This window comes from Fulmarus glacialis, unplaced genomic scaffold, assembly GCF_000690835.1.
Source record: "Fulmarus glacialis isolate BGI_N327 unplaced genomic scaffold, ASM69083v1 scaffold25825, whole genome shotgun sequence".
NCBI lineage: Eukaryota > Metazoa > Chordata > Aves > Procellariiformes > Procellariidae > Fulmarus > Fulmarus glacialis.
The window spans coordinates 1-20,187 of record NW_009212861.1 but is presented as its reverse complement, the minus strand read 5'-3'; the positions used below and the strand labels follow the sequence as shown (position 1 = coordinate 20,187).

Here is a 20,187-nt window from a genome sequence, read left to right as displayed (position 1 = left end):
GTCTTGGGGCAAAAGAAGGGTCCACAGTCACCAGGATGGATGGACTGGAACTGATACCAGGATGGAGATTGCAAGTGCAACTGGTATCTAAGCTACTAGTAGTTCGTACTAGTAGTTAGTACCACAGAGTGGCAGCACAAAAACCTGGGCCAAAAAACGTTCTTGGGCATAGCCCCATTTCAGACCTCAGTGCTCCAGGTCGCAGCACTGAGGAAGGAACCTGGCTGAGTCAGTGCTGGGGTCAAGAGCCTCACAATGTTCCTGCTCGCTTGTGGCACTGAGGAGCCTGCTCTGTGGGCCAAGGCACTGCTACCAAAAGCCTCCAAGTCTTGTGGGAAGCTAGCATGGACCTGGGAAATGCTTCTTATAAAAGGCTTTCCCCTTGAACTCTTTGCTTTTGGTCTTGCCAGAAGCCATCTTCTCTGTGCACACAACAGACCCCTTGGGGGAAAGCCGTCTTGTCTTTAAGCTTTCTAGACATCTGCAGATACATCTCGCGTGTTCCCTCTGACATAGGAAAAGCCACAGATTTTATCACGTGTTTGTATGTGGGGTCTTCCTGGATGTGGACAGCGACCAACTTCTAAATCAAATCCATTCTTGGCATATGGGAAATACTTTCCAACCCACACTTAACAGGAATAGCCCTGTCACAGGAGTAAATATTTAAAGCTCGGGGTTTTGGTGAATGCCATTGCAGACACAAGAAAGCTTAAATGTTTTTAGAACAGAGACCAGTTTTGATTGAGTAACCAGTACTTGTCCCTCAACAAGAACTCTGCAGCAGAGAACAAACAGAAACAATGCTGCCTAGGCTAATTGTAAAGGACATTTATTGAAAGAACTAGAGAAAGAGCAACTTCAAAAGAGTTTTGAAAGAGGGCCTGTAAGCACATCAGAACTACTCCATCGAGAACCACAAAGCTGTGGAGGCACTGAGCATCCTGCCCATCCACACACAGCTGAGCAAGGCCATGGCTGCTTGCTAGCCCAGCCATGAAGGTCTGGGGCAGGCGGCCTGAGGTGCAGTGCAATAGCAGAGGGCCAACACTTGAGCACACAGGAGCTGCACAATCACCACAGGAACTCCTTTGAGAAATGAAGGAGAACTGAGACAGGAAGTCACTCCAAAAGTAGGATTTAAACTATATTTTTCTCCTAGATACAGCTGCCAAACTTAAAGCTCAGATAGGGCACCAAGCAGGAAAGACAAACTAAAAGTTGGTGGTGGGTAATTAATGTGTGACTGCACCATGTTTCAAGTCATTAGCATAAGACTGTTGCAGCATGACACTGCTCTGGCAGTGCTGCCCCCTGCGTTAGTGCTGCCCCAGGAGCTGATGCCTAGCATTTCACAAACTGGAGAGCAGGTGAAGGAGCAGCCTGCCAGAGCACTCTTGCCTTCGCCGTGTCCTGTGCAGCTGACGAGCACCGACTTAGCAAACTGTCCCATTATCTTGCACTATGGTCTGTAGTTTGTTCCATGCTAGCTTTTCTCCAAGCTGTGCACTGTTCCTAGTTATGGAAGTCACACAAGACTTCCTCTCCCTCCCTGTAACCTACAAACCCATACCCACATTCCTCTATACACACATTAACATGAGATGGAGACATCAGGCATGTGAAAATTAATCTTTCTCTCGGGGAGTTAAGTCAGTATGTCCTAAAATCATCCCTTCTCAAAGTCAAACCACCCACTTTTGCGAGTCAACATCCTCAAGGGCAGCAGGACAAGCCAGCAGTGGCTGCTTCCTCAGTGCAGCACAAAACATTTTGACCTCAAGGCACTGTGGGCTCTTACCTGAGCGCTTAGTGGCCATTGGGGTGACATTTGTCCAGTGTCCAGTGTGGGGATCATACCTCTCTACAGAATTCAGTATGTTCAGCCCATCATAGCCACCTGAAACAAAATAGAGGAGCAAACCATGGGTCTGACTTCTGGAAAATGTTTCCTGTGTAGAGAGCAATAACATGCCTGGTTCATCCTTAGTACAGTGTTGCACAGCAATCAGCACAACTCACAACGTGCCGGGGCTGGCAGAACAAAGAGGATCTCTGTAGCTTGCAATGCCAGACCAGAGCCAGCTCAGAGCAAGCTCTGCCTCTGCACTGCAGAGAAAGAGCATCACCTCTCCAAACCAGTACAACCAGGTTAGCACCACACTGCCCAAAGCTGCCCTGAGCATGCTGATGCCAATGCTGATGCCATCCTGCTAAAGCAGATGTGCAGCTTCCAGACCTGGCACTGGCTGAGGGGCTGTGTGCTGCAGCCGCCAACTGATGCTATGAGGCTACACAGTGTAGTCTGGGATGTCTCAAAGAGCTGTTTCACAAGAGGATATACCAAGAAAACTAATTGTGCAGCTTCAGCAAAGGAGCAGCGTGCTGGCATCTGCCTCGGGGGACAGTGTGAGGAAGAGGAATTTGGGAGAGGGAAGCGAAACCCATAAACCAGTGTCCAGTATCTGTGACTCCCCAGGAACAGGACTGTAACAAATGTGGGTACAGTGATGGGCCTGCCTTTTCTGGGGCCCAGAAGGTGTATCTACAAAACAAGCTTACTGAATTCTTTGCCCTCTAGCACTCTCACCGTATTCACAGCTGGCATGGGTCTCTGAAAATGATACGAGTGCTACAGAAAGGAGCTGGAACTCATACAGCTCAGGATATATTTATGGAGTGCTACAGCCAACATTGCTTTGTGTGGAGCAGATGCACCCTCTGTCCTGTGGCTATCTGCTTCATCTCTAGGGCATCTCAGCCACTGCCTAGACCCTGCAAACCTCAGCTGGCACTGCTTATCCCCCGTGCTTCAGACATCCCTCAAATGTAGGCTGATTGTGTCCAATTTGCTTCTGACAGCACTTACTCTAGTTATATGGCAGCTCCAGTCTAAGCCATTGCTCTACAACTACCTGAAAGGAGGTTGTAGCGAGGTGGGGGTCGGTCTCTTCTGCCAAGTAACAAGCGATAGGACGAGAGGAAATGGCCTCAAGTTGCGCCAAGGGAGGTTCAGACTGGACATTAGGAAAAACTTCTTTACTGAAAGAGTGGTCAGGCCTTGGAACAGGCTGCCCAGGGAAGTGGTAGAGTCACCATCCCTGGAAGTATTTAAAAGACGTGTAGATGACATGGTTTAGTGGGCTTAAGGACATGGTTTAGTGGGCATGGTGGTGTTGGGTTAACAGTTGGACTTGATGATCTTAGAGGTCTTTTCCAACCTTAATGATTCAATGATTCTATGATGGTAACGGTGAGCACAGGCTGCATTTCCTTAATGATTCTATGATTCTATGATGGTAATGGTGAGCACAGGCTGCATTCGCTGACAGAGCTGTGCAGTGCCCAGTGCAGTGAAGTTAAATCTTCTCTTCTAACCTGGATATGAAATTATTGGTGCTCCCCACAGACAGCATCTGCACTGTCATTTCTGTAAAAAGCAAGTATTTGCAGAATGCCTAGAGGTCCTAAGGTACCTACCGAGGCAGTAGATAACTCCATTAGCTACAACAAGCCCTGCTCCTTCCCGTGCTGTCTGCATGTCTCCCAGCATACTCCACTGATCAATGTTCGGGTCATATCGTTCCATACTGGTGTGACGTCGGCTTCCATCAAACCCACCAGAAACATAGATCATGTCTGCAATGTTAGACAGAGGTTGGACTCAGCAAGTCAAGTATCAAGCACACACATGAAGCAAGAAGGCCCTCACAGATGGAGCAAGCCTACAACATGGACTGCAAAATACAGGAACAACTACAGTTCTTGGCACATTCGAAGCTAAGACAAACCCAGCCTCCTCACCCTAGCTGACTGCTCACAGACCCAACAAACTAAACAAACATAAAACCCATCTGGCCCTTAAATCTGCTTCTTGCTGATGGATGAAAGAGAACATGCACACCCCAGTTATTTTTTTCATGGTGCAGAACCTACTGAAAAACTGCCTTCCCCAAACCCTGCCTATCACTAGCATCCTGTCAGCACCTCCCCACAGTAAATGCTTACAAGGTCGTAAACACACAGGTAGCAAAAGGAAAGAACATCCAAAAGACATGTCTGGATCATCAAGATCAGTCCCCTATACTGGATAACCTAATTCATGCAACACTTTCACAAATCTGTCATCTTCAAAGCAGCTGCATTTTTAAGAGAATTTTCATTAGAGTAGATTATTAACAATCTAAATGAATAATATTTAATCAATACTCTTCGATTCCTGGCCTGCTTATAACCATTTGTTCTTATTCAATTCTTATATTGCCCATTTCCTTTTCATGCCAAGTTATACTCATAGAGAACAATCGTATTCCCTCTTGGCCTTTGCTTTGCCAGCATAAGCAAGCTGAAGTGTTCTGGTTTGCTCAGTAAAGTAGTTTTCTTCTTCCAAGTCTGTCCTAAGAATTCTCCTCTACTCCAGTTTCAGCCTCTCTCCAATGCTGGATGGTTATTGCTGTATTTGGTGTCCTGTGTTCAGTAATACGTGACACTGTCACCACCCTGAGAGCTTCCCACTCAATAATCCCTCACAGAGTTCCTTTTCCTCGATGCACAGACACATGCCGTAAGAATGAAGCGGAGGCAGAGCTCCTCTCAGGATATGTGGGCAAGTTTTCCATTTCTACATCCAAATGATGAGAAGCCAGAATTTCAGACTCACCTCCTCCCTCGGAGCCATCCCACTCTGCACATACCAGCTCAGGGCATTTCAGGATGAGAACTGAACAGGCTGTACTGCCCTGTCAGTAGGTGACCAGGACGTACCTCCAAGGGTTGTGGCTCCTGCCAGGCCTCGCCGTACGTTCATCGGAGCCACGGAGTACCAGATACCATCCTCATCTGATGTATAATCCAAGCACTCCACCGAACTGAGACGAGAGCGACCATCATACCCCCCAATCACATAGATCCGATCATGCAGGGACACTGTAGCAACGTAACGCCTCTTACGGGTGATGCTCTAAAACAGTAAAAGGAATAAAAAGGTCAAGGAGAGGAAATAGCACTGATGCATGGAGACCAACTGCTGTTCTTCCATCCTCTTTTGCCGTTCTTTTGGAAAATGGCCCACTACCACAGAGGCAAACAGCACTATGGATTTAAAGGATACAGCCCTGGCTAAAATACTTAACGACTGCCTCTGCCTTCTTCTGCCTGTACTCTCTCTCTGCCATGCTCTTTTCTCACGGCCAGGCCTCTTTGCACTAAAATATTTTGCATTAAATATCATTTATCTTACGCTGCTATGAATCTTTGATGCATCTTGGGGGTTTGTGTGCCTCCCACTAGCTCCCTGCAGAGACTGTTAATGGGAAAATGTGGAGACTCGGAATATTTGATTAAAATACCTGAAGCTTTTAGCCTCCAAAAAAGAACAGAATTTTGGGACACCAGGTGATACAGGATCTTCTGTGATTAGCATCTTAAAGAGGCAGTTCTCCACCATTTCACATAGATAAAGGTGATTTTAAATTTGGGTAGAAATAGTCCTCAGTGCAGAAATTCTCTCTTCCTTACTATTGCCCACTATGCTCAGAAATAATGAAACCAGAGAGATCATGCAGCCTGCCTGAAAGCAGGACTGATTATACTATTCCTATCGACATTTCAATTATCATCACTAACCTTAAAGCTTAACACCCCTTCAATAGAAACATGATAGCTCTCGCTCCCACAACAAAGATGTGGGTCTCTGTAGGCTCATCTGATTAGAAATATGACAATCGCCTCTTAAACAAAGCTTACTTAGCCAATCTGCAAACGTGAAGTGGTTTCAGCATTCGCTATGTAAACCTCAGCAACTCTAAAGAATTTATGGCAGAAATTCCAAGCAGAACTCAAAGGATAGCCCAAAGAAGAATGTTATATAGCTGATGCTACACGATCAGTGTTTGATCACAGCTTGTTCAACCCAGTGGTGGCCAAAAATGGTCCCTTACTGGCAAGAAACTCCACTCCTGAGTCTTCGGGTCGTATTTCTCCACAACATCAATAGGTGACTGCTGGCTGCCAAAGCCACCGATCACAAGCAGGACTTCATTAGCTCCTAGAGCAAAGAGGGAGAGCAAAGTCAAGTCAATCCCTTCACAACCAAAGGGTCACCTCAAGGGAGTCACCTGAAGAATCTCTGAGCCTTCCTTGGTGCAACAAGTCACCTCTAAATCCGGGGAAGAAGAGAGAGAAACTCTTCCAGGGCGCGAGGCAGTAAGATTAACTCAGGTGTTAGGAGCTGTCTGCTGGAGGGCTGTTCCTCCTAATGTTAGAGGGACTCTGAGAGACAAGCTGGCTAAGTTAGGTGCTGAAGTTGGCTTGATAATATCTTCTTTTGTATTCTTTCTACGATTTTTTTTTTTTCAAACCTCTTACCACCACATGAAAGCTGAAGTAGCATGGCTGCTTCCCTGCAGCCTCCTCACAAAACAGGGCCTTCTCCCCTCATTTGCAAAAGACATCCAGGCACCTTTGTTCACCATTTCACTGAGAAACAAGTCAGGCTGACTGAAGCCTGAAAAATTAATGAAATATTTTCAGAGGAATTGTCTCTTAAATCTTATGTATTTTATTTCAAAGTTGCCTTCCCTCTACTTTCTTTTCTCTGAGACTGTCCCCAAATTTTTCTTACTTTCCTTGTAATGATTGCCTTAGAGGTAGGTTTCTATGACAGTTTTAAAAACAGACGAGCATCCCCTGAATCCCTTGGGCCCTTTCTGCAACAGGGAGTTTTACTGTCCAGCTTTTCATTGCAGAAGGACTGAACACTGAGCAACAAAGATTTAACGAGACCCTGTCTGTCACAAAGCAAAACAGCTGCCACCTCAGATAAAGGTGAATAATATAAAAAATAACTATGAAGGATTCACAAAAGAGCTCCAACAACAGCTTGGAAAGCCTCCTGTACAGTGTGACAGCTAAAAGTGCAATCGTTTCAATTTATCCCATAGAAAGTTAATACACAATTTGATCAAAGTTTGTAAGTGACACATGATAAGAGCATCGCTGATAGCAGATGATATTGAATCAAGTAAAAAAGGTAGGGTTGAATCCAGAAGATGAACCTTAGCAATAAGCTGCACAGTTTTTGCCCGTATAATTAAACAATAAACCAGTTTTGTGATGTCTCCTTTATTAGGTGAAGCATTTCAACTAAGAACAAAATGAAATGTGTCTTTCTAAAATGACAGGTTGAGCTGAACTGCATGTCATTGAAACCTATGTACGATGTTCCCAGAAAAACAGGAGACATGCTGTGGCCTGGACTACGCTGGTGGTCAAACCACATCATAACAACATTCCCTTCAGGCCAAAAAATCTAATCAATATGTCTCTCTGACAAACCTAATTTGCCCTCCTCCTTTAGTGGATAAACTGCTTTCTGTCCCTTAAAACAGTGTTAATAACAGGAAATGGCCATGAAGGGTTTTTCAGGGTCCCTCTCCACCACGAAAACAGCAGCACTGGAGAACACGCAGGGAGGTTTGCTTGCAGTCCCCTGTGAGTGCGCCTGGGATAAAGGCATGGCAGAGACAGTCCAGAGAGAGCGAGTCTGAAGATAAGAGAAGGGGCATCAGGTGAGGAACGGCCACAGTCATGAAGAAGCCAGTAAAATACCTTTACTTCTTCTGCAGGTCATTCCTACTGTTTATGTTGCTCTCAAGTGCTTACAGTCCTAAGCCAAGCATTTTCCCAACAATTCAGTGACTGTGCTTGGTAGGAGTTACTGAAATAAGAGGAATAAATCATCATTTATTTGCCTTAATAAAACTAGGGGGAAAAAAACCCAAAAAAGTACCTCTGAAAGGAAAGAGGGACCTCTCCATCTCCCTCCTTGTGCCTTTCTCTCTGAGATCCCTGTTGAAAACTTATCTTCACTGTAACACAGCCGTCTCTCACCTCGCAGCTCTTTTTGTTTCTGACACTGATACCTGCCTTTTTAGACAGGAAGAAACTCTTCCCACACTTCTTGGACAGCTGCACACTGAGACAAACAAATCTAGAGGCACCAACAACTCACGAAACTGGCTTTACGGTTACAGCAGGGGCCTGGGATTAAAGGCAACCACCTAGTCCCCACATTGCCCCTAAGCAATTGTGCTCTGGAAAAAATGTACCTCTGTCCTTTGGTCCCATCCCCTTTCTGTACCAGTGGGGACTGTGGATCAACAAGTTACTGCTGTGAAGCACTTCAGTGCAATTACAAGGCACTGGACATGGTGTATAACACAATACCTGCCAATGCCCCAGACCTTCTCAGTGTCCTTTCCTTTGCTGCTCACCTAGACGTGCTCTTGTCCTGGGTCCTTGCATCTGACTCCGGAGCTCCGGCCGAAGATGAAATTTCTTAGCTTCATCTACAAGGTCTCTGCACTGCAGACTGCATCGTATAAAAGGCTGAGGGAAAACATGAGTCACTGGTACATGCAATGTATTTTAAGATCCCTCATAAGAACTGTCCTAAAGCCAACTCTCGTCAGTTCAGACAGCATTAAAATTACTTGTGTGCAGGCTGTAGCTAGTAGTGTCATGGTGCAAATACTGCATGCAAGGAAATGCAAAGACAAGTTAAGACTGGACTGCAGCTGAAAAGATATGGCTCAGTTCTCATGCAAAGCCTGGCACTGCAGGTTCCATAATGAAAATAACTATATTGGAAAACTAAGGAAAAGCCACTTCTGCTACATTTAAGCCAGGAGAAATATGTCTGAGAAGGGGGACTGGCAGTGAAACTACACTTGAAATCAGTTTGGCTGGATCTGCCCCATATAATCAACTCTCAGCATGCACCTGCCATCAAAGAAGAAACAAGGAGCGCAGCACAACAAAGCAGTTTTGCTGGATCTATTAGCTTGATCCCTGTGCACGTGGGACATAGAGCTATGAAAGACTACAGAAGCAGTAAGGTCTTCTTTAAAAGAAGCGGGGGGCACTGCAGCCCAAGGACCATCTCATCTCCTCATCATCTCATCTCCTCCTCATCTCAGCATGCACCTGCCATCAAAGAAGAAACAAGGAGCGCAGCACAACAAAGCAGTTTTGCTGGATCTATTAGCTTGATCCCTGTGCACGTGGGACATAGAGCTATGAAAGACTACAGAAGCAGTAAGGTCTTCTTTAAAAGAAGCGGGGGGCACTGCAGCCCAAGGACCATCTCATCTCCTCCTTGCATAATGCTGTGTAATTACCCTGCCTGGCTGAGGGCCTGGACCAAGCTCCCCTGAATGCTCAGCGTTCAGTTCCCTTTGGGTGTTTGGTGCTGTATGCTGCTGCCATAAGTTAAGATTTATTTTTACAAGTTCTTGGTGCTTGTGCAAGACAGCCAGGTTGTTCAGAGCAGATGATGCCACACAGGGCCAACACTCTACTCTCCATGCTGTCCCAAGATGATGATATCCCACCACTGTGTGTCTCCTCCAGTCTGGAGAGGCCAGCCTGTGCAGTAAGAAAGCTGAGGCCCTGTATACACACTATCTTAGGCTAGTTTTGGAACAGATCTAATTGTTTTGGTACCAGTCCCTTTCACGTTAGCTTCAATTTCATTTTAAAGTGGACCAAACAATCTGACTAAACACATTTTAGCTCTGGCACAACCTAACTGCCTGTTAGCTGCCCTTATTTAGAACATCTGTAAAAGGCAGCTATATCACATTAGAGATGAATGTTGCTAAAACAGCCACTTCTCCGTGTAGAGAAGTCTGTCATTCAACATTCAGCACCTGTCAGGTGACAAGGGCTAGTAACCACTGATAACCTCACATCACCATCAAACCAGAATGCTGGTTTGAACTTCTCTGTGCCTTCCTGTCAAACCTTGCATGGGGTCAGCATCACGTCCTGTTTGGAATTAAAATTCCATTGCAAAAGCTTAATTATCTCTTATGATCATCCACATTTTGGTTTGCCTCTGCAACACCCCAGCCACACAAAGGAGCAGCATTAGATATGGCTCTGACTTGTGTGTTGGCCCTGGACCTACACAGCTGCTGTCCTTCTGCTTGCCATCTGCACCTGAAATAATTTCTGAGGAGCCATTTCCTCCCTAGGATCGCATGCCAGCAGCCTTCAGCCTAGAGGAGACCTGCTAGCGCTTACGAATGAAAGGCAGAAAGCACTTGTTAGAAAACTGTAACAGATGACAACAGAAAAGTGCTACATATATCAGGAGACAACTGACTAACTGCTCTGGATGGGGTGCCCTTCCAGCTGAAAAGCAGGATGCTGTAACTGTTGACACAGCAAACTACTTCTGAGTAAAACAGTGGGCACTCGAGCTGAACAGGGACAACTCCGTAGTGTCAGCATCAAAAAGCATCAGCAGAGAAAGCAGCTTTTAACATGTTCTGTTAGGACAGCAGGAGTCTAACCAGGGAACATGGCAATCATACACAGATACTGGCTCCCAGCTGTTCTGTGTCCATGGACCCGGGCTGCGGATACCTCGGTGTCGATGACGTCTGTGATGTAGCGGGGGGTGAGAAGTGGCATGCGCACGTACTGCAGCAGTTCTGGCAGTGATGCTTCCCGTTCTTTTTTTGAGTGCTTCACCCAGTTTATAACTGCCTCAAAAACTGGCTCTTCAGAGTCCACCTGGAAAGAGGAGGCACACACTGATCAGACTGCAGGACGATATTTCAGCTATTACCATGGAACGGACAACTTCCAAGCTGTTGACACTGCTTCCCAGCTAGCAAGAGAGCGGGACATTTCAAGTAAAAGTCTTATGGAAATTCCCATGAGCTGTATTTACAAGCACTATGAAATTCCTTCGTTTTCTTTTCCTTAAAACTGCATTTGTTTTTCCTTACAGCTGAGATCAACAACTGGCAGTACGAGCGCCAGAAAAGTGAGCTTTATGGTAAGCAGCAGAGCCAGAGGCTGGGAGCCACCACTTTTGAGAGAGCCCAGTGACAGGCAGTAACTTGCAGGGCAGCTCCCCTGACTTCTCAGCGGAGCAGGAGTTACGGTCCTGCAAAATGCAAAGTACCATCATAAAGATGATCAGAATCACGTTTCCTTTTTACGGAGCAGTGTCTCGCTTAATCCCCTGCAGCCCCGTGCCCATGCACTGCCCCTTTAACATCCGAGCCATACCAGGTACATTTAAGGTTTTTTTAATTTCAATCCACATTTAAGAAACTATAAACAACTGGATTTCAGAGTTGAATGGGGCATGAATATTACTGTTTATTTCTACTGTTCATTTTATTTTGTGACTAGTTTATTTCTCTCTCCATTTAGGACCAGCACATGCTGGTGCTTACACCACTTCCAGAGATTACACTGACTAAACCATCAAAATTTGATACTTTTAGAGAACCTCAGGTGCTTTGGACATCTATGATTACCAAACGCAAAAGAACTGTAAAAAGCTGTAAAATATATTATTTAGGCTTGGTTTTCTTTTTGCACATCTTTAGATCATCCAACGTAAAAGCAAATCAGACATGAATTTATTATTATGAGGTTTGTTAACTGTTATTAAATATGAAGATAAAAGGAGATACTGTAGTAAGAGGATTGAGTCTTCCACCGATATATGACTGGTAAACTTTGAAGTTCAGTTTGAAGCTGTCTGTTGCAGAATGTTCTGAAGCAGGGAGCCTCAGAGGTTAATTACGTAAGGCAATTCTTCCAAGCCATTGATTTATATTTGTTACAGTGTAATTTGAAATGGCCTCTTTCTATTTGAATTACAGAGAAAGGACAATTAGAGCTCACAAAAGGAGAGCAGAGTACTTCATCGTTTCCAATTTTCTCCACCTCCTCCTTAAATGCAATAATCCCACATCGTTTTATTCCCTCCTGAACTGACTGTCCTTTGATATATTTAAAAGTTTTGTTGTTCATGAAATAATTTCTGTTTTCTGGTAAACGATGAGTAACACTAAACACAGCATCACAGTGAGGACCTGCCATTATACTTCTTGAACAGCCAGGGCATTTTCCAAGGGTGCTCCCTCAGTACTCTCTGATACAGCACATCACTTCTGCACTGCACAGCAACAGCTAGATTTGCTCCCTTCACCTTCTTAAGGTATTACAATGAATGCACACCTCACTGTGTGTCTGCAAGGCCTAAATCAGTCCTTCCAATCCACAATGAATTTTACTTCGCCTGTGCGGATCATCTGATTAGTTTGGCTGGGTCATTCTCAAGTTCCTCATTATTTCCTCTTCACTGTCCAGAAGCGTTATGTCAGTACTCACCACAACCCACATAAGCTCAAACCCTCACAGCATTAAGGCTGTGGCTTGTTAAACACCAAACACACTCAGCCTTTCTCCACTGCTTATCTTGCCCTGTGCCAGGGTCTTTCACTGCTGTCTTGCACGCTCTTTCTCAAGCAGGCTTATTAACAAGAGGATTTCAGCTTGGCTGAAGGCCACTTTCAAGGCAGACTTTCAAGGCAAACATCAAGAATTCTACCCCTGTATTGGCTTTTCAGGAATTCCACCAAAGATATCATTTACAGTGGTTTGCTTCTAAGAGTTCATGTTACTGTGAACTCTGAATAGTGATTGCTTCAATCACTTCTTTTAGAACTGAAGCAAACATCAACTCTCGACAAAGTCCATCTCAATAAAAAAATCAAGTCCCCTCCCCATTACCAAGAAATGCCCAACTTATTCATAGCAAATTTGGAAAAAAGTATTTGACAGGTTCCAGCCAAATAGTAAATCCTCCAGCAACCAACCTTAAGGGAACTAAATCTGCATATAAATCCCTGAAGAGTCAGACTACCCTGCACCATCATGCATTCTGCTGCTTGTAAAAGCAAAGGACACCCAAATGCCTGGGATGACACGTGCATTCCTTGTGCTGCTGAGTAGCATGCAAAGGTCTACAAATAGAAGTTAAAGTCTTGGGGGTATTTCTGAAATGTAGACATTGAGACAACTTGTCTTTGTAACCTCTGAAAGCTCCTCCAGGGAAAGGAGGAGACAAGGGAACAAGAATTCTGCAGAGGTAACTAACTGTGATTGTCTTACTTGCAAGAAACACTTGTGTGACAACAAATTCTTACACAGGAGCTACATGTTACTGATTAATTTCAGATTACATGGCTAAAAAATTAGAAGAAGCTTCTTGGAAATTAAATTTCAAATTCAGGAACTGTGTGAGAAGTCCACCCTAAGAGTATGGACTAATTTCTGACTGGTTTCAATGTTCTACTTCAATGCTTTGCACAGTAACGGTACTTTTCAGGTTTTACCTGAATTTCATCACACTTGATGAGCTTTTCAACCTCTTCTTGATTTAAGAGGATAAACTCTTCATGCTGAACCACCTCTGGAAAATGTTTCTGGCTGAAGACCTCTGCAGCTTGCATTAGATCAACACAATTGTGTGTCTCAGCAAAATCCCGAATGCCCAAACAATTTGATGGATCCAGCTGGCTTTCTAGAAATTCACAGCAAGCTTGTTTCACACCTATGGAAAATTGGAGGGGTGAATGAGCACTGCATGCTTACTATCAATCCACTGCTTTGGAAAGGGCTTCAGAAAATAAAGTTCTAAACAATAATGAAAATCCAACTCAATTAACAAGCTTAAAAATACTACAGAAACACACACATGCAAATATTTCTTTGGAGGGACGTGAAAACACTAAACAGTAGATCAGGTGTTTGGGCTGTTTTGATCTCTGGCTATTCTATTTAAATGCAAAAATTAAATAAATCTGATACTAGGAAAAGACTCAAATGTGAGTTGTATTCAGCTTCATGGATTATAAACAAAAAATGTATATGCTAGTGGATATGGCTACCAGATTTCTAGGTTTTCTCCAATGTCTTTTTGATAGTTGCCTGGGATTTGGGATAATTGCCTGGGATAGCTCTATAGGTGCACGTGCAATGACATCAACCAGTTTGTTAATGACCCAGACATACTATGATGGCATGTCAAATGATATCTAGGATTTGCTTATTATTGTAAGTTGACTGAGCTGTAACATTTATGTGCTATACAGCCCACAATTCCTCTTGTGAATTATCACGCAGAAATCCAGTAGCCCAAAGCATGGAACAATAACCTGGTTTATCATCTTTTTTCCCCACCCAAGTCAGTTCCTCCACCAATGAGACCACAGTGCACAAGACACATAAGAATTTTGACATAAGTACTTATAAATATCATGCCTCCCACAATCTGTCTTCCATTTACAGAAGGTCAGACAAACCAAATCTCTGAACAGCAGCAATTGTGCAATTTGTGCTGATACGTGGCAATTACCTTTCAGCTGAAGCAGACATGCCGCTGGGAGCAATTCTTGGACGTTTTCTACTGTCACGTGAACAGTTTCTGTGTATACAAAGTCTAGCAGGATTTCCATGGTGGAGGCTGTCAGTCCCTGGATATCTACATAGGGTTTATCTTTCTCTGAGAGCTGTAAATTAGAAGGGAGACAAAGGCTTATTTTTCAGTAATGTGATCAAAAAGCCAGCAGTGCTCAGCAGTTTTTTAAAATGTGATCTGTCAGAGAGGTTTCAACAGAGATTTGTCCTTTCTCTTCTTGTGCTCACTGAAAGAATAAGGGGAAGGATTTTGAATTCACTTACAGGGTGAGTAAAAGAGACAAAGTCCATTATGGATTGGGAGGACAGTCAAACTGCATTGTAAAATGAGCAAGCTGAGATTACAGATAGCAGAAATTACATGTGTCGTTTGTGCAAGACAACTAAACTCTTTCTCCATGCAGTAACTCCAAGCTTTATTACAAGGAACAGCCCAGGGGGATTCCTCTCTGGGCTGGATGTGTATGACATACTGCAATTTACATGGAGTCCCCACCTCTCCACTCTGCTCTAAAACCAAACCAAATAAAAATCTTTCCTAACTGTTCAATTCCTGATTCATTCTGCAAACTTATGGTGAAGGTTCCTAAAAAGAATGGCTATTTATAGGCCAGAAAGTTCAGAGTTAAAGGTTAAATGTAGGTTTAGCTTAAACATTTCAAAGTAAAATGATAGTACATACAATAATGGTACTTACACAATCCTGACTTTGTCCGCTGACCATTTTATCACCTCTAAGATACATAATTTTGGAATAATTATTTTTTCCAAGAAATCTGACCCCCTCAACAGTCAGTCTTTGGGAACAGTAAATTCTGTGAATCCACCAAATTTGCACCTCTATAGGTACAAAACTGAGCTTATGTTTCACAAAGCAACAGCTTTGTGGTTCAATGCATCCATCACGAAGCTGCTAGCACAGCATCTGATGATTCATGAACAATGGGCTAGCAGGTGGACTCACTAATCACACCCTGCACACAGCTGCAAGCTCATCAGCATGAACGGACCTCAACAGAAGGATGTCTCCATGCAGCACGCTGCAAAACCAACCTTTTTTCCCATGACTTTTGTAGTAGACAGTATCAGTGCAAGCACGATTCAGATGAAATCCCATGACTTTTCTTGCCAAGAATGAGCCTGAAGTTGGTTACAGACAGATTGAGCAGAGATTCAGTGAACAGAAAGCATGATCGCTTGGCTTAGAATCTGCCACAGTTGGGGAAAAAGGAGGTAATACAGAAGTAGAGAAAATAAGAGCAGTCAAGGATATTCCTGCAGAGGCTTTCAATGACACAGCAGAAGGGAAGAAACATTTCTGCTAAGACTGAGCCATTTCTATGATGCAGAGAGATACACTTCACAGTAGAGAAACATAGGAGGTAATGGTGATACTGGAAGTAATTTGAGGGAAGAGGCCTTTCAAGTCTGTCGACACAGTGAACAAACTTTATGGCATCCAGAGTCAGAAAGGAACAGCAAATTACCTTGTCTGACCTGCTGTATGACAGGCCATGCATTGCATTTAGAAGATAAAATGAGTTCCTAACTTGGGCTAGACAAAACATTCCCAAAACAAGACTAAGCTCTTTGGTACAACAGATAAAGGACACAGAATGTTACCAAAGGTCAGAACTGGTCAGACAAGATGTTCATATGATTCCAACAAGCAAATGGAGATGTAGACCATACATACTTGGAAGAAAAAGGATAAGAAGTTACAAACATCTATTGACAGGACTTTACAAGGGCACCAGATCTCCTGTTAATGTATTATACTGCATCAGGTAGAAGCTGTAGACATCTGTTCTTCACAGATTCGCCTGGAGCTGGTAAAGAAGCTCCTGTCCCCACAACCGATATTCAATAATCAATAATCGACATGCACATACTCTCTTTATACTGTTGACCAAAACACAAACCATGGGGACAACACTAATACTATAGAGATGAGCACCTCCTGCTTCCCTTGTACTTCTGCTACACTCCACTACTTAGTTGTCATTTGGCTCACACTTTACTCACGTGCTAAGATTGCTTGGAAGGAAGAAAATATTTCAAGTAACTTCACACAATGTATGTGATGCAGAATAACTTGGGATCCTAGCATCATACCTTAAAGAAGGATCTCAGAGCAGACACAATTTGATTCTGAACATCCCATGAAGAGTCTGAGCTGTAGCTCCAGACTGCATATGCAGTGTTAAGGACTGTATACAGTGCTTAGTGCTGTTGGGGCAGAGAGAGTCCCTCTTTTATCAATACATCCACATATTTGGACTCAGAAGCAGTGCAAAATTATGGTCATACAATGCTAATCAAAACAGAGTACAAGCAGCTTTCCTTTTGCAGGTGTTTAGTGGTACAAGACATATCTCTGCATCTCTGCTGTTAGACTTTCAGATTAGTTTAACATCAGAGTTCTGTTAACCATCAGGAAGTAAAGCTATAAGGGACTGATACTCCCTAATACAAGCACATTTCTAACACGTCATAAAAAGTATGCTGCAGTATAGATCCAGAAATCAACCGGAGCATCCAGGAAAACACATTCCCATAGTTAAGGAGAGTCACTTGAGGCATCAGGAGTTTTACCCCAGGATGCCTAAGTTGCTAAAAGCCTTAAGGCAGGGGCTGCAAGTCATAGCTCTGTTGTGAAACATAATGTTGCTGTCTCTCATAAATCCCATCCATAAATCATGCAACTCACTCTGCAGGAGAATGGGCCTAAAATTTTGGAAGCACTTTCTTATCCAAGGCCACTTCTTGTTTTTGCCTTTACTAATGCAGATACACAAAGGCGTACTGTAATAAACACCTGCAATTTCTTCTCACCTATAGAGGAAAAGAAATGCTGGCATGACAGTGCTAATACGTGGCTCACTGCATTCTGGAAGGTGTTCACAGTACAGTGAAGATGACCACATAAGAACCTGGAAACAGAAGCTGTTTATTTTCCGAGTAAGAAGAATATTTCTCCACATTCTAGGGGAAAAAACCCCTTCAATTTCTAGAAGATACCCTCCAAGAGAGGACAGACTAGTTTCTTTTTGAGGTGGAGCCAATGATCAACTCTTAACACATCCTGAGTTAGACTAACTTGTCCAAAGAAAGACAGAAATGCCAGTGCAAAACTAGGATCCAGGGGAGCATTTGCTAAGACTGCTCTTCAATTTTCACTACAAGGAAGAACCCTGTAGGTAAAACTGATGGGCGTTTCAGTTTTCCCACACTACTCAGCACAGGGGCAGAAAAAAAGTGTTGTCAAAAGCCAGGGGTTCAACAGGTGATCAGTGGCTTCTCCTCATTCTGGAAAAGGGGAACAGAAAATGGGAAGAAATTAATACTGAGTAAGATTGAGAACTTTTTAAAGTAGATGTTAAAGTCAGAAGTGAGAGAAGGAAGGAAACTAGAGACACAGGGATTGGCAAACGCAGCTCTTTATGATGATAATCTCTGATGACAGTCTCAGTGCTACACTGGCCACGCACAGATGTAGCATCATGAATGACAGTGGGCATAACCCAGGGCTCAGTTCCGAACAACACCTTGTGTAGCCCAAGTCTGACAAAAGCCACACATTACAGCTAGCCAAGCAGTCCCCAAATTCACAGGAGGCGAGCGATGAAACACAAAGGAAGCCCTCGCAGAGACTGTTAGTCCATTATGCAATCCGGCATTTTGAGTTCACTCAAGTTACAGCCATGGCCAAAACACTCTGTACCCACAAGTGTTTGGAGCGCAACCAAATGCTGTCCCTTTACACTCACCAACATACTTGTCATTGACACGCATAGGAAGCAGGTCCACTTTGAGGCTTACCAAGCTGTCATTTCCTGGAAAGAACGCTCTCCCACAAACACTCAGTAATTGTGTGTGCCACTTGGCAGGTTTGTCATTTTGGGGTTTCCATACGAAAAAGCAAATTTGGAAGAAATACAAACTAAGCAAAAGAAGTAAAACCCTTAAAGCAGCGGCAATTTGGGAGCATGAGAGATCAAGCAATCATGCCCACTGGGCACTGGATGCACTTATTTTTCTAGGAAGAATTACATCTATGAATTAAGGTCACTACAATGTTGCAGTTAAAATGAGAGTATAAAGAAGGAAGGAGAGATGATCTCAGCTTAGCTCCAAAGTATACCAATCCTCAGCCTTTGTTAGCAGCCACAAAAAACGTCCAGCCACAAAGAATGTTGCACACAGAGCGATCGGACTGCCTAGATAGCATCCAAGAAGTCAAAGGCATTGACAGAGTGGCAAACACAAAGAAGCAGAGACAGTCTGCCATACTGCTGTGTACATTGAAGCTATTGGTAAACAGAGAACTTCAGCCTCCAGGGACTGAATTTGCTTTGTGTACTTTTTGTTTTTAAATTACATTTCCTTTATGCAGAGAAAAAGCATAAACCTAACAAATTTACAAATTTCATGAAGACATGGACAGAAAACATATTCTTATGTGGTCAGTCCACATACATCTTTTTTTGGTTGCTTTGCACAGGACTATAAAAATTAAGACACGTGCTCACCTGACACAGCACTGAAAGAAAGAGAAGTAGGCACACAGACAGCTCTGCCAACAGTGTTCATTGCTGGGTAAAACAAAGAAGAAAATGATTCTCTCCTGCAAGGACTACTGGGCTAGGGAGGTCTTTAGGACCTTTGAGCTACTTAGTCATTTTTCTCCCTGCTAATGGGGAAGTTGCTAGGATAAGGAAAGCATCTTCTACAAGAAAAAGCCACAAAGATTCATTCAAACTTATAAAAGACAAAGCCAGGCAAAGCACCTCATATTTAACATATGAACGAGTGCTAGCTTTAGCTCAAATATTACCTTTCAGTGATTTCAAAAAAATAGCATGCAGGTAGTGCAAGTCAATACAGTAAGTACTGCGAGAGCAAAGGTCCTCACAAGTGGGATTTGCCGAGTACAGCAACTGGGATTCCCCCCTCAACCCCAGTGCTAGAGGTTACATCCTCTTCACAAGAGCAACAGCACAACCCAACACGTACCAGTGGATCAGCCAGTGCAAAACAGAGACAAGAACATGAGTTAAATACCCTCCATTTCAGTTTTAAAGGGCTGCCTTAATTCACCACCTGGTCTAAGGCGCACACCATGGCTCACACAGCTTTGCACTAGGGCTGGTACCCTCAGCGAGAAAGATGCCCAGAAGCATGAAGACCATAAATCACTGCTAGAAAAATCAGTAAATGTACCACAGCCTTCCTGTTTGCCAGCTCAGCCTGGCAGCTCTCCGGTGCACAGGCTGGTCACGCAGCAGACAATGATTCAGGACCACGGTCCCAACTGCAGCCTCTAACTCCCACCATGCCATGATAAAGGGCTCTGGGGCCACCATGAGGAGACCATCACCACTAGGGGATCCTGGGCCACCAGGAGAGGATCCAGAGGGCTCCAGACCCACCATGAGGGGATCCTGGGCCACCACAGAGACCCATGGGGGGATCTTGAGCCACCGTGGGGGATCCAGGGCCACCACGAGGGGATCCAGAAGGCTCCAGGATCACCAGGGGAGGATCCTGGACCACCACGAGGGGATCCAGGCCCAGCTGCTGAGCAGCTTGACTGAGAGCAGCCCAAGCGTTGGGCGGTCCTGCCTCCTCCACCCACAGAGCACCCAGGGCCGGCGGCAGCCCGCGATCTCGGGGCGCACCGACCTCGCTGGTGAACATGGCGCAGAAGTAGTCACTGCAGGCAGCCAGGACGATGCGGTGGGCCGGGTTTTGCTCCACGCGGAGGGTGACGTCGCAGAGCGTGTTGCTCTTCCGCAGGGCGTTCATGGCGTTGAGGATGGACTTGGCGTGCGAGTTGGTCATGATGTCCTTGGGGGGGGCCATGGCGCCCGGCACCTGCGGGCACAGCCACCA

The 20,187-nt window shown here is 44.4% G+C and overlaps 1 protein-coding gene across 1 annotated transcript in view; it reads right to left on the bottom strand.

Annotated features, from left to right (window-relative positions):
• Nucleotides 1-20,181, bottom strand: part of KLHL12 (kelch-like family member 12) — a 22,081-nt gene extending 1,900 nt beyond the window's left edge. Inside the window, exons 1-9 of the mRNA XM_009578014.1 lie at nucleotides 19,978-20,181; nucleotides 14,231-14,384; nucleotides 13,209-13,426; nucleotides 10,432-10,581; nucleotides 8,274-8,388; nucleotides 5,940-6,046; nucleotides 4,765-4,960; nucleotides 3,481-3,639; nucleotides 1,802-1,900 (exon numbers count right to left, since the gene is read on the bottom strand). Of these exons, the coding sequence (XP_009576309.1) occupies nucleotides 1,802-1,900; nucleotides 3,481-3,639; nucleotides 4,765-4,960; nucleotides 5,940-6,046; nucleotides 8,274-8,388; nucleotides 10,432-10,581; nucleotides 13,209-13,426; nucleotides 14,231-14,384; nucleotides 19,978-20,157 (1,378 nt within the window). The 5' untranslated portion in view covers nucleotides 20,158-20,181. The remainder of the gene's footprint in view (nucleotides 1-1,801; nucleotides 1,901-3,480; nucleotides 3,640-4,764; nucleotides 4,961-5,939; nucleotides 6,047-8,273; nucleotides 8,389-10,431; nucleotides 10,582-13,208; nucleotides 13,427-14,230; nucleotides 14,385-19,977) is intronic.
• Between the last annotated feature and the right edge of the window lie 6 nt (nucleotides 20,182-20,187).